Source organism: Neocloeon triangulifer, unplaced genomic scaffold (assembly GCF_031216515.1).
Source record: "Neocloeon triangulifer isolate White Clay Creek 2 clone unplaced genomic scaffold, ASM3121651v1 ptg000006l, whole genome shotgun sequence".
NCBI lineage: Eukaryota > Metazoa > Arthropoda > Insecta > Ephemeroptera > Baetidae > Neocloeon > Neocloeon triangulifer.
In genome coordinates, this window is record NW_026775549.1 from 2,782,967 (window position 1) to 2,797,538 (window position 14,572).

The 14,572-nt window shown below is 35.5% G+C and overlaps 2 protein-coding genes across 3 annotated transcripts in view; both read left to right on the top strand.

Annotated features, from left to right (window-relative positions):
• The window catches only part of LOC132194226 (histone acetyltransferase KAT7), a 148,233-nt gene extending 136,253 nt beyond the window's left edge, over positions 1-11,980 (top strand). For both annotated transcript variants that reach the window (XM_059615383.1, XM_059615382.1), the window contains exons 9-11: positions 3,622-3,768; positions 8,487-8,593; positions 10,043-11,980. In XM_059615383.1, coding sequence (XP_059471366.1) covers positions 3,622-3,768; positions 8,487-8,593; positions 10,043-10,159 — 371 coding nt within the window. In that variant the 3' untranslated portion in view covers positions 10,160-11,980. The remainder of the gene's footprint in view (positions 1-3,621; positions 3,769-8,486; positions 8,594-10,042) is intronic.
• The window catches only part of LOC132194290 (barrier-to-autointegration factor), a 295,962-nt gene that overhangs the window by 191,162 nt on the left and 90,228 nt on the right, over positions 1-14,572 (top strand). The window lies entirely within an intron of this gene.

Genomic DNA, 14,572 nt, shown 5'->3' on the forward strand with positions numbered 1-14,572 from the left:
TTAAATAAACGTTAAAAATTTAACTTTGCCTTTTTAAAGCCCTTGAAGCGGTGAGCAGAGGCAGGTTTTCGTGACTTTGCAGCGAGTGGCTGGCCATCTCGAGCGAATTGCGTGCAGTGCCGGTGTACACACAATATCTCATTACTGTTATTGCGATAATGTAGGAAGAAGCAGCAGCGGTACAAGTGCTGCGCTGTCACGCCACAACATCTGCCGCGGCTAAACTCCGGCGGGCCCGCCGTTTTCGGCGCCCAAATGCCCTTTTTAATTGCAAAAAGAAGAAAGGCCAACGAACAGCGCAAGCAAGAAAGAGATACCGATGGTTGCGCCGCACGCGAGAACTGCTGGGCAAAATCTCGGCCGCCCTCCGTGTCTAGCCGCAGATGCCTATCTGTCTAGTTTGCTGCTCATTCCCGACAAGTCTGACGTGCCTTTTGACCACCACTTTTAATTTTCCCATTTAACAAACTCATTACGTGCTCATTTGAATTAGCTATCTTTTTTACTCAAGCACCATAAAATAGTTGATAATTTCACTACACCATAGTTTGGTATGGCTGCTGGCGTGAGCTAGAGATAATTGTTGTTGGTGAACGTTGGATAAAGAATTATAGCGGTTTTGATCATTATATGTTTATATGGAGCCAAAAATAGCACGGCAGTTATATATTTATTTTCGCTTGAGACTAATTTTAGACTGCAAAAATAAGGCATTTTAGAAGCAGGTGATATGGACACGTTCGAGTGAATAAGCAACTTATTTATAATTTCGCTATTCCAGCTCTGACGCTGCGTGCGGATTTCACGTTTGGTTATAATAAATGAGAATGCTCTTTTTACATCACGATATTGTTTTAAATATTATATTTCAAACTCATTCGAGAGCAGCTTCAACGTTTATCAAACAAGGGTTGTTTCCATGCATCATTGTTTCTCAGTATTATAAAATTTTCATTAATTCTACTGTCAATATCTCCTGATCTAAATCTTAAGGAGCTTAATATAATTTTCATATCCGGGTGATCAAGTTTTTACCTCATTTCCAATCTTCGGTGAATTGCTCGCAAAGATTTAGACGAAATAATGTGAGATTGACAAAAAAGTGATATTGTTCTCAATAATTTAACTTCTTTAAAAGCCCAATTTTTTTTATTAATTGTGGAAATTCTTTAAATAAATTGAGCTCAAACACTTTTAAATTTTGTCTCATTTAGACAGTTAAAAATCAAGCTCCAAGGTTCAAACTGAGAGGAAAGGTTAGGAAATATTTTATTATCAAGATTTTATTTTCATTGATTTTTAAAAACTTTTTCTCTTCTTCAAAATTGTGGCAGAAAAAAGTTAATCCTACCAAACAAAACCAACAACAAATTATTTATTTATCAAATTGACATCAAATATTAACGCTGTTCGAAAGATATTTATTCATACTTCAGGCTATTTAATCAGAAAACAATATACAAAATTGTTTTACACTGACGACCTTGTCATCCACGTGGATCAAATCGCGTTTCCATTTTCAAAAAAACTTCTAGTTGTGAGCTTAGGTTTAAATAGCATATTTTGTTAATTTTTATTCTTGTATTGCTCCACTTTTTTTACTGTGAATAGTCTTTATAAAAGAAATTATATATTATAATTTAATTATCATAACTAATTTAATAATATTAAAAGAAATAAAAAAAGGAAATTTTAATTATTTCCATTTAAATTAAATCAAAATAATATTTAACGAACTATTTAACTTCAATTTTTTATTATAAGCGTTGAATCATAAAATTGAAATCATTATAAATTAATGAATATTCTAAAGTGCGGATTGCATCCCACATCGCGGCCTCTCCGATACTGTGGGCTGAAGAGTCGATACCGCCGAGAGTCAATTTGTAATAAAATATCTCGCCGGCAGATTAATGGCCAATTTATTTATATGACAAGACAAACCCAGCCGCGGGGGTGTTTTTTTTCCAACCCCCAACTGATCCCCAGCAGACGCCCACGCCTCTCGCTCCATTTCTCATTTTCTCCCAAGTAATGATGGCTCGTTCGCCGCCGCTTTTTGCGCGTCGGAGCAATGATAAATTTATTGCGAGACGACATCGGAAGTCGCCGGCCTCCGTGATTACTTTTCGGCGCACAAGCGAAATGAGTAATGCGAGTGCCCGTTTAATTTCGCACATTCCCAGACACGAGAGCAGAGAATCGATTCGTATAAATTTTAATATAAAATATAAAAGGTGCGAGACAGAATGCGGAACAATATGCAAATGGCGAAAATTACTCCGAAATGGGCAGCAGAGTTGCCGGGCGGAATCGAAATTTCTCTCTATCCCCTCGCTCGCTTTTGCTCTATGTACATTTACAACAAGTTTAGAACAGCGACGGCATTTTGCAGCAGGCGTTGAAACATTGCAAGTGGGCGCGCCTTGTTAACATGTTCTCTCTCTCTCTCTCTCGCTCGAGCTCTAGGGGCTTTTGGCAAATTTAACAAAAACACACACACATATAATACACCCTGTGAGCCTCTCTCGCTCGCTACATCGGCCCGTCGTCGGCGGATACCTTTGCTCGCCTCGCAGCACCCAACACAGTTTTAGCAGTTCAGCCACTTTGAGCCGCGGAATTAAATTTTATTGGCCAGGCGACGCCAGAATTTAGCTGCCTTTCCACCAAATATTCGCACCCTTATTTGCATAGACTTTATAGTTGATACATAATTATTCATTGTGGGAAAATATTAAATTTAAAAGAAATACTTGACTTTCTGGACATTGATAAAACAATGTTGTATTTCATTTTAAAGCTTGATTAAAAAATTTCTGTCTTTACTCTGTGTACGTTCTGAAAAAGCAAACTGCAAGCAGATTAGAAATGAAGGAAAAGGATGGTTCTGCTCTAAAAAATTGCCTTATTTTACATTTATTGAGGTCTATTTTCATAAAATTTGATGTCATTTTTCATATTGTAATACTTTTTGCATCAAATTAGCTTCTTTTTAATGTAACAATTAATTCAACATAGATTATATTTATAAAAAAATATGTTCTTAGGTTAAATATTTGTAATTATTACTATTTTTTTTATTTTACCATAATTTTTATGTATCAAAAATTCAATCGAATATTTTTATTCAATATTCTGGTCAAAATGAACTAATCCAATGGTTTGTCAGCTTTTGTCAAGCAGGTTGCATAACTTGACTGCAAGCAGGGGTTTAAGGGTAACTACTGTATCCAGCGTACACAATCTTTCTGTTGTCATACTTTGAAAAAAAAATTAATATATAATTACCAATGAAGAAAATTTTTAATCAAAATTTGACTGGAAACCTAATTTTTATTATTTGAGGATAAAAAAATTAGAATTTTGCGAAATTTGAAACCACCGAGAGCTTCTTTCAAATTCACTTTCAAGAAATGGAACATAAGTTTCATCTTCTGCACATAGACCGTTTTTTTAAATTTTCTCACGTCCCGATGGCAAGACGAGGCCAGAATCGATCGGGTGTCGGGTGCGACTTAACGAGTCTCAGAGTTAATTAATCGGAGCAGCCGCGTCTGACTCTGTGCACGTCGTATGTGCGTTTGCCACGTGGCTAATTGGCCTAATTGCTTGTTGCAGGTTATCAGTTGACGCGGAAGGAAGGCAAAATTGGATCTCCAGAGAAGCCGCTCTCGGACCTGGGCCTCATTTCCTACCGGAGCTACTGGAAGGACGTCTTGTTGGAGTACCTGTGCAACTTCGGCGGCAAGGAGCTGTCAATTAAAGGTGAGTCATTCCGGCAACGCTAAAAAACCGAGCCCAACTTCCTCTCCGGCTTAATTTAATTGACACTTATTTCCTCGGGAAGCGGAACTCGCGGCGTGTGTGCAATGAAAAAAAAATTATTAAATTGAATAAATGCGCCGGACGGATGGACGCTTTTTGCATCGATTGTTGGCGGCGGACGATTTGCGCCTCGGAATGTGTCCAGCAGCACCTGCACGTCACTCATTCCTTTGATTTATTAAGGCGAGCAACAGAATTGCTGCATTCTTGCACATGCTGCAAATTTCCTGCCATTATTTAAAATAAGTATCTGATTTATGGAGTGTTATTTGACAATCTTTATTAATTGCATTGTTACAAAATAAGCTTCTCTTTGATTTTAAGCAATTATAAAAAAAAAATCATAATTTAATTTTACAACTAGTTAATTTAATTAATAAAACAGTCTTATTTTCATTTTTCTGATGATGATGCATGAACTATTTACGTTAAAAGAGCTATGTAGCTGTTCATTTTGTGAATATTTATTTATAATACTTGCAAGTAGAAAAATATGATTTAAATTTTAGCACAAATAATTTAAAGAATTTATTAAATTTAAAATATTCAATATAAAATTTAAAATACTATTTTAAATTTATGTTTATAAAATTTGTAAAGAAATTATATTTGTTAGAAGTCACATGATAAGTTTTTGCAGTTAAAAAATATTAATTTTTTGTAAAAAAAACTATTAAAATCAAATATATTTCACATGGAAAATTTGAAACAAAAGTTAAATACTCCATAAATTGAAGTTAACATATTCAGAAATATTTTTTTTTCGTTCATGCAAATTCTCCCACTTATATTACTAGTTAAATGCGCTGTTAATTAGGTACATTTTGCTCACTATATGTAAATAAGTCCAAAATATCATGCAAACTGGGTTGAAAAATAAAAGCCATTGTAAAATTAAGGACTTTCACTTATTTGATTGATTATAAATGGGTTTAAGGAATTGAAAAAAAACTTTTTTCAATTCAAATTTAACTTTGTCTTCTCAAACCTGTAGTTTTGCTTGAAATTTCGTGTTCTTTCAAGCTGCTAAGTTCTAGAAAGGTTTTGGCTTTTATTTTTATATCAAATTCATGCGTGTTGCTTTTTATGGCAGGAAACTGCCTCTCTCTCTCTTTTTCTATTTTGATAAGCCAGATCGTGATCCTTTTTAATTTCTATACGCGAACATAAGTCGCGTAGATTTTTGTTTGCGTATAATTTTTATTGCCGCTGTTTTCTCGGAATTTCAATTTCCGAGATAAATCATCTTTACGACGTGTGACAAACATCTGTGTGCGCATTATATTTTTGCTCGGGCGCGACGATTTCCATCGATGAAAAAAAAATAACATGTCGAAAGAGAGGAATGCGTATACCGAAAACGTGATTACGAAATTACCTGGAACGTATAAATAGATATTTTTTGTCGAAGGGAAGAAGAAGAAGAAGAAGTGCACGCTCGGAATGCCGGCTTGAGTGACACGGTTGTCTCAACAACAGTGTTGCATACAGAGTGACCACTTTTATGGCTGGAAGTGGAATTTACAGCAGCACAAGCATTTAAGCAGCAATAAATATACTCGTCGACTGCTGTGTGTGTTCACTCGCGGTGAGCTTCAAATGCACAGCAGCTCATTATGGACACAAAAAGGCCGGGCACTTGAATTACGGTTTTATTGCCTCTCAGCTCACATGGCCGGACGGATGCATGGCCGCGGCTGCCGCGGCTCGCTCTCCGATTTGTTTCCTTTTCACTCGATATTTTGTTTCTCTCTCGCTGTCCGCCTTGCGAATGCACACACGTCGATAATTTTAATCTTTATTGCCCGCGAACGGTCGTTCCGCGCTTGTCTTTATTGCAATTTTATTCCGGCGCGAGATGCAAAGTGAACACAAATTACATGCACGTTCTCTCGGCCCGACATGCGTTCCGACTTTTATTGGATTTCTTGTATGGCACTTAAAAAGTACAAACTATCGATGGCTCCTCTGTGCTGTTTTTACAGAATCCCGGTTTTAATATAACTTTGTTAAAATATGATATAATATATATTTAATATATTTTAATAGTTTAACATTTGACTTTTTTACATTTGTAACCATAAATCATAAATTAAATATTTAACATTACTTGTTTATTTAAAAAAAAAAATTGTTGACATTTTTACTGTGCAATGATTTTTAAATGATAATATATATATTGAAATCATTAAGATGTTTTTAAAATTATTATGTATTATAATCTCATGATGTGATTTCGCAATTTTAATATTACATTGAAATCAACAATGCATTTATGCAGAGGATCAGGATTTATGTTGTGACATTAATAATTTGACTGATTGATTAATTAGTGCAGAAATGTTAATAATGCAGGAAATGTTTGATGAAATATTTGTGGCTTAATGGGCGAGGTAGTCTCTTAGGGTTTTTACAAGACAGTGTTAAACAAATTGCTTATTTTTTGAGCAATTTGACGAATTAATCAAAACTTTCATTTCATGTTCTTTTGTGACATACACAGAAAAAAGTAATTTTTCACACAATTCCTAGATCATTTTTTTTTTTATCTCTCATAATTTTTGATGAAAGAATAATGCATTTCATTAATGAGGTCATTAGTCAAAATTTCAAGAAGAGTAGTTTTCAAGATAAATCCATAAGTGCCATTTGAGGATTGCAAAAGAAGAAGAAGAAAAACAATATACATAAATGTAATTATTATATAATTACAATTAATATTGGTATGCAGAACAACCAAAAAAATGCTTGTGAAACTTTTAAAACAATTATAACATTCCAACGAAAAAAATTCACTGAAATCAATATAGTTAATTTATATTATTCTTCTCTAGGACTGAAAATTTTGCTCAATTCTTCCTCAAATGGTTTCTATAATTTTAACTTCTCTAATATCCTATTGTCACAACATCTTTTTTATGCTAAAAAAAAAAAATATCACTTACTTAGATAATATTACATAACAAACGATCATGTCCTATGCCAAGAACCGCAGCAAAAAAGTCTGGCGGAAACACTGGTCAATGCAGCATCAGAATGCAAAAGGGCGCAGTTTACGAGTAGCGAGCTGCATGCCCGTATGAATGCATAAATATATTCAGCTCGGACCGGCGCCGCATTCCTCAAGCTGGGAGAGCGGCCATTAAATTGCCAATTATTCCTCGATATTATTCTCGAGTGCGCCTAAGTACGCCGCCCTCAGTACACACGTAGGTGCGCAGTTTGCGCCTTTTATGGGGGCACGCGTTGTATATTACAATTAGCCGCGGCCGTTTAACGACTCCGACCTAGGATAACGCTCTTTGTGTTTGCATGGCCGAGCCGCGCTTCTGGCGAAAATTACAGCAAATATATTATGCAATCGAATTTTATATGGGAAGGAAAAGAATTAAAAAAAAAACGACCATTAAAGAGGCAGGTATGTGCATAGATAATTACACAAAAGAAAACGACTTAATAACGCTGCCGGGCAATTTGGCTCTCCTTGTGCAAGCTTGAGCATTTTTGAATCGTCCCTCGTGCTGTTGTTAATGCTTGACATGGCCATTAAGTAGCGAGCGAGAGAGCAGGGCAAAAAATAAAAGGAATAATTGCAATCACGCAATCCCTGCTTATTCCGTAATTGCAGTCGATCGTTATTTGCGGAATTAAGTTTACTTCAGCCTATCAGAGTTAAAGTTACATAATTACATAACCATTAATTGCAAAATCGTGATTTGATCAGAGTCGGTAGAAATAATATTTATGTTTGCACAACTATCGTAATTGGATATTTAATTTTAGCAATATTCTTTTTTTATTTAAATTTTTAAAATTTTTTTTATTACATGAGAAAAGTTTAATCTCAAACTTAATTAATTTTAACTTTGGTGTATTTGGGTGTATTTATTTAAAATGTTTTTAAATTTTTTTTTTCAAAATAGGGTGTCAAGCAGGATGCTTATCTATATAATTTAAAAATAAATTTGAAAGTCAGGATCAAAAACGTTTTAAATTTTTTCATGCATTTATTTAACATAAATATTTTAATTAAGATTTATAATTTAAAAGCAAATGAAAGAAGCGTTTTTCTTCTACATTAATTGTATTGAATTCATCTCAAAAATACGCTTTCTTTTGAACAAAGAGATGTTCTCAAATTTAAGCCACTCTTTTTAAATTAATTACTATTGACTATTGACCTGTAATAATTTTGCAATTCCAAAAGATTATATAATTTAATTTTTTTTTTCTTGGTGTTGCTGCCATTTCTGCTGTTAGTTTTCACATTTTCGTGAAATATTTTATCGTTTCTGATCAAACAGTGTTTTCCCATTAATTTTCCTTGGAAAAATTGGATTACTCCCCGAAAAGCGGTACAACAGAGATGACGTATCGCTTTCCGACATGCAGTTTCGAAATCGATTCATTTATTTCATATCAACTTTCCGTTCAATCGTTTCGAGTGGCCGAACCGAGCACGGAAGAAAGCAGTCCGCAACCAACAATACAACAAACCCGCGTTCTTTCGTCGACTCATATTTCACCGCGCGCGAGTTAAGATCTTCCCCAAATTGCGTGGACAGAATGAAAAAGTGCCATATTGTGTGTTTCGCTTATATATTTGGTGTAGTAATATGTTGGACCTTATCATGATCTCGGCGCTCGTTTTGTTTCAGATATCAGCCAAGAAATGGCCATCAACTCGTACGACATTGTCAGCACCCTGCAGGCACTGGGGATGATGAAGTACTGGAAGGGCAAGCACATCATCCTCAAGAAGCAGGCAAGTCTCTCTCTCTCTCATCCCTCTTTTTCTCTCTCGGATTGTTTTTATGGTTCTCGGAATGGCGCACAGCAGTTTTATTTTATTACCGCGCCGCATTAAGCGGCCGTTTGCAATTTACCTTGGGGCGCACAAATTAAATCCGTCTCCTCGTTTTCTGCATAATAGTTTCCGAGTGCACTTTGCTTGGCTGCTCGGAATGCCTTTCTCGAATTCCTTCCGTGGGCCACGTTGGGGTTGGCAGGGAGGCAGCAACAGTCTCTTTGATTTCGATTATCATAATTCGCCGAGGGAGGGCCGCACTCAAGACGCTCCACTGGAGAAATTCGACCCTGCGGCGCGAGACCAGGGTTAATGCATGCCAAAGTTCAATGAGGTGCACTAATTTTGTTAGTTTTGTTTGCATATCCGAGGCGGTTGAAAGCGATTGCTCCAATCTGGTATTTGGTGAATAAATTTATTCATTGCTTTCAAATTTTTTAATAAATCTTTATTAAGAAATTAACGTTTCAAAAATTTGTTGGAAGAAAAGAGAAGGGTAGCTAATTAATTATTAATTCAATATATAATATGCTATTTCGCAAGAGGTTGTAAATGCATCGGCTTAATTATCTGTGTACCGTGATCAACACTGTAAATAATGAAATCAGTAACTTTTGACTAAACGCGTAAACGTTATGCACCAAAACATTTTTTTATAACCAGTTTGCTTTTAGTCAAATAAACTTACATTGCTCAATTTCTGATTAATATTAAAATGTACCTTATCTGAATATTATTAAGGAAGAGATCAACTTAACAAACAATTTAGCTTTAAATTTTTCAAATTATAATCATACAACTCTTGTTATGATTATGACCATTAATGTTTTTACCTATAGATTGCTTCAAGAGGGCTTATAACTTATAATAATAGGTTTAAATAACAATTTTTTATTTCCTTCCTTTCCACTCTGACTGAAATTATATTTGAATAATTGTTTGATATAATTCTTGTAAGTCAGTTTATTTATAGTTATTCTATATAATTTAACCCTTGGCTAAAAAAATAAATTATCCCTCAAATTTGAATTTGCTGCTGAAATATTAAATACTTTATAAAAAAAAATTGTAAAATAATATTAATAAAGTAAAAACTTGTAAAAATTTAAATACATATAACGTAATATGCTTAAAAATTACACAAGTTATAATAATTCTATGTCAAATTGCTGTTTAAAAAAAAAAGTTAGGTTTTATCACTTTTAATCTAAATCAAAAATACAAATTATTTATGCCATATAATTAATTATAAGAAGAATTTCAATCACATATTATGTAACTTTCAATGCAGTTTCAAAACAAACAATTTCTTGCAACTTCAGTACGTATCGCAAGGTTCCAATTAATGTACATCATAGCGTCAATCTAATGAGTTTAGTTAATTAAAATAATTTTTGTCTGTTTCAGGACGTAATTGAGGAGTACGTCGAGCGGACGAAGCGACGTGGCAAAGTGAAGGAGATCGACCCGAGCTGCCTGAACTGGACGCCACCGGTGAATCCGCAGAGCAGAGGGCCTCCCTGAGGTGGATCTCGGCAGTGCCGAGCGCAGGCACTGTCGCACCAAGACGCCCTTCGCGTGCTCGCCGCGTACCACTGAACGAACTCTTTTTTGCTCCAACTGACCAGAGAAGACTGCGTGCTACTGCAATCACCAAACTCTGAATCACACACGTACATCTAATTGTTAAAAAAAAGGGGAAAATGGGACCCGGACGGCTTTTTCAAAGGACGTTATTTCTCGAGGGCCGTCCGAAGAATCGTCACCGTTGCTCACACAGAACACAATCCAATATGCTTTTCATATTTTTCTCGCAAAGGGCGGCTGACCGTTGTTCTTGTAAAAATTGTATAATTTTTTTTGAATTTTTTAGTGCCAAATTGCTTTTAACCGTAATTTATTTAAAAAAATCTATGCTCATGCGCAGTTGCCCAATGTGCGCACGCGCGTTAAATAACAGTATTTTCGGATTTGATTTTTTTTTTATAGAAAATTGCAAGACGGTCGCCGTCAAGTTCAAAGTGCAAATGAAGCCATACTTTTGTAGATGGAATAGAGTTTTTTATTGATTATATTTGTAAATTAATTAGCATTAAGGTCTGAAACTGCCGTGCAATTTATAAATCCAGCAGGACATATATTGTTTGTTGTGGCGACCACGATATTGTCTATTTAAACTGTTAATCGATCGGATCGTTAGTTGCTGTCTGCGGGTTAGAGAAAGGCAGGTTTCGGAGAGTTTTCTCCGCGGACCATCTTTTCGGAGATGCGGCGCGTGTGCTGCGCGTCTCTAATTAGTGTCTTTCAGCACCCGGTTCACGCCTCGTCCTTTTCGTATTATTATAATTACGATCGTTACGTGCAGCGTGTTGAATGTTTGCCAGTCTAGATTAATTAATGTCCCTCGTCTCAACATCACTTTTCTGCCGCCAGCAGTTTCGCCCCAATACTCGCGCGCTAGCCGTTCCTTTAGCTCACCTTTTCCCACTGTGTAATTTAATTGTATTCAATATCAGACTAGAAAATAATCACGCATCTCTCGTAGAAAATTAACATCTGAAGGAAAGTCTGAAATTTTTAATTTTATATATAAATGTGTGGACAGTTCCGGCTTGCTTAGATATTGATGTAGTAATTTTACGCACAAAATTCAAAATGTTTCTAGGTTGTATATTTTTGTCTTGTATTTAAGTTTTAAACTTTAAGTTCAAACTCAGTGCAACGTTAAAACAATCTGGGACCAAAACTTCACATTGTTGCAACAATGCAATTTAAAATCGGTTCAAAGAATTTTTCTATCAATTCATATTATTTTCTCTGTCGTCTGTAATTAATTGCACGCGTTATTTAAATAGGTGGGCGTGGCTTTTTGTTAAATATGATGTTGATTTTAAATGTGTTGATCATGTTTAATTTATTTTTGTATACTTTGTACGTGCGTGCAATAAACGACTGAAAAAACATGCTGCTCTCATTGTTGCGGGAACCACGGCGCATTTTAACTGCATTTTTATGATTGTGAAACATTTTTGTCGTTTTTCCTCAAATTTCAATAAATTTTGTATTGATCGTACATGTGTCAAAATTAAAAATTTAATTTTTAATGTGTAAATATGAAATCATCGTTTTTAACAAATATTTATGTATTTCGCCACCTCAGCTTTTGTGGAAGGGAAAAGAAAAAATGTGAAGAATAGTGCAAAGCAGACACCTTATGAATATTATTTTGTACGTTTGAAACGCATCTCTAGGCCGTAAGTTATAAGTGAGCATGTGTTTTATTATATATTATACATTAAATATTACACGAATAAAAAGCAGAAAACGAGCCACGTTTTTGGTACATATGAAAAACGACGCATTTTAATTGGCTACAAAACCACCCCCTTTTAATTAACTATTCCGAATTTTATCTCGAGCGAATTATATTTCCTCTTATCCGTCTCTCGGCCCATTAAGCAGGAGAGCAACTGGAAAGTCGGTGCGCAAGTTTACCCGAAAAAGTGATTACGATTTTACGAGCGAGACGAAAATTTGCATTCGGAATTGCACGCAGCAAAAAGGGGAATAATAATATCAACTTTTGCGCGGCGCACCCCCTTCAGACGAGACGCGGGGCAGCTGTTTTGGTAAAAAGCAGTTTTGCACACTCTCGTACTACATTCGGTACACGTGGGGCGCCCCCTAATAATATAAAGATTTTAGCAAACTCTCCCTCCGCCGCCCCTGTATGTGTGTGTGTGTGAGTGCGTGAGCTCTAGAGAGAGAGGAGAAGTCTTGAGCTTCTTCTTTTCGCGAGAGGCCTCCCCTCGACTGTTGCTACCCGGCGAAATGTGCGGCGACCGGCGAATGCATACCACCCGCCCTACACCACCGGCTTTTACTCCTTTCCCTGCTTCACTCTCATCCCGTCGGTTCATTATTATCTTTGCGTGCCTCTCCGGGTCCGTCTCTCTCTCTCCAGAGCGCGATCAAATTAATAATTCAATTCGATTAGAGCGGATTCGCGCACTGCATTGTGACGTCACTCGTGAGTGTGTCTGGCCGCTGATGATGGGAATCGAGTCGGCTACGTGTTCTCAAGCTCCCACTGCCCGAGTGCAGCAGCTTCTTGCGGTTTGCTCTCTCTCGCTCACTATATATATTATTTCTTCTCTTTGGCCGGACAAAGAAGCCGGTGGCGTGTCTGCCGGCCAGCGGCCCCCATTGGACAAGACGAAGCACCTGCCACGCGGCCGTTGGCGAAAAGAACGCGCGGTGCACGCGCGAACAAAAGGGCGCAAAATACACAGGGGGGAGAGAGTTGCAGGCGAAAGGGGTTCGCAGGAAGTTTGGCGAAAAGATGCGTGCGGAATTATTTTCGCTCGCTCTTTGTCTGCAAAGCCGCAGGTTTTTTTTTTTTTTATTTTGCGTATATAAAAAGAATCGATTCGACGTGCACACACGCAACGACAGAGAGCAGAGGGTTGAGAGCGTTTTGTCTCTCTGATGCTGAATGATACTTTCGCAATTTATTCGAGAGCAGCAGGTACATGGACGGCTCTTGTTTTTGTCTCTGCAGCAAGTATAAAGAATGTGGAGAGTTCAAAAATCCTTTTTTTACTCGACATTTTTATACCACAGGGAGAAAATTTGATTTTGGATTTGTGCAGGTGTTGAAATATTTTTTAAATCAATTTAAAGTCAAGTGACTAAAGAGTATGATTAACAAAACAATTATCCAATTTGTTATTGAGACTCAATAATTGAGTTTATTGAGCTGCGGTAAACCTCCTATATTTCATTTAAGATTTAGATAGGAAAATTAATGGTTGTCCATTTGTACAATAATTTTTGCAAATTATATAACACTTTAAAAATATTTAATTTGTTGGAAGAAGGATATTTAGTACAATAATACACGTTCAGCCAATTTTCCGAAGAAATCATCAGCTTGGCTTATCAGTTAAATTGCTTCTAATTAAAAGCTCTTATGGAAAATTAAAATAATAATTCATAATTTTCATTATCATTATATTTTCTGCTTTTTTTCAATTTAGTTATAATACATATTATCAATATAAATAATGAGAAGTATTTGACAAACTACAAAATATTTTTGTTTCCATTTCTTTTTACAATTTCATAAACGTGAATTCATTTCATTTTCCTTTGTTTTGCATTATAATTCTTGGGCTGAATTTTAATCCTCGGCAGCAAAACATGACGGTTTGTGTTTTAACTCGTGTTAATGTTCCTCATTCCGCATGGAAAGCCGTTGCTTCCCCCCAACGGAGCGTGCAAAAGAAGCGCCGGTTTTAAATGTTTGTTCAGAATTTTATGCCCCCTTGTGCAAATCCCGGAATTAAAAAAGTGAATTACTCTGTAAGCCCACAACACACAAGGAAAAGCTGCTGCGGTCAAAGTTTATGAGCGTCAGGAATTTTTAGCTCTTTGGTAGAAAAAAACCTATTTATACATATATAATAAGTTTATGGTAATTAAATTTAATGTAATTTTATAAAAAAGGAATTTAAAAAATTTGTGTGAGCATAAAAATAATTATGTATAATATTTATATAAAAATATAAAAAATATTTTTATATCTTTTAAACAAATTTTTAAATTTTGTTTTAAATATTATATCTTTTTATGAAAACGATATTGCAAAATTCCTTATGTATTGTAATTAATACAAGGGTTTTTTACAATGTTTATGTTATATAATTAGTTGATAACAATTTTTGATGAATTGTTAAAAATGAGAATTTATTTAGATGTGGAATTTTTTACTTACAAATATCATGTAGCCTAAATGCTTAATAAAAAATTGTTCCGTTTCCCAAAAAATAGAACGACTATGGTGTGAGAATCAAGCATAGTCAATTTACTAAAATATTTTATGGGATCAAATTGAACAGTCCAAATTTTATGTATCAAAAAATAATTTTTTTCCCC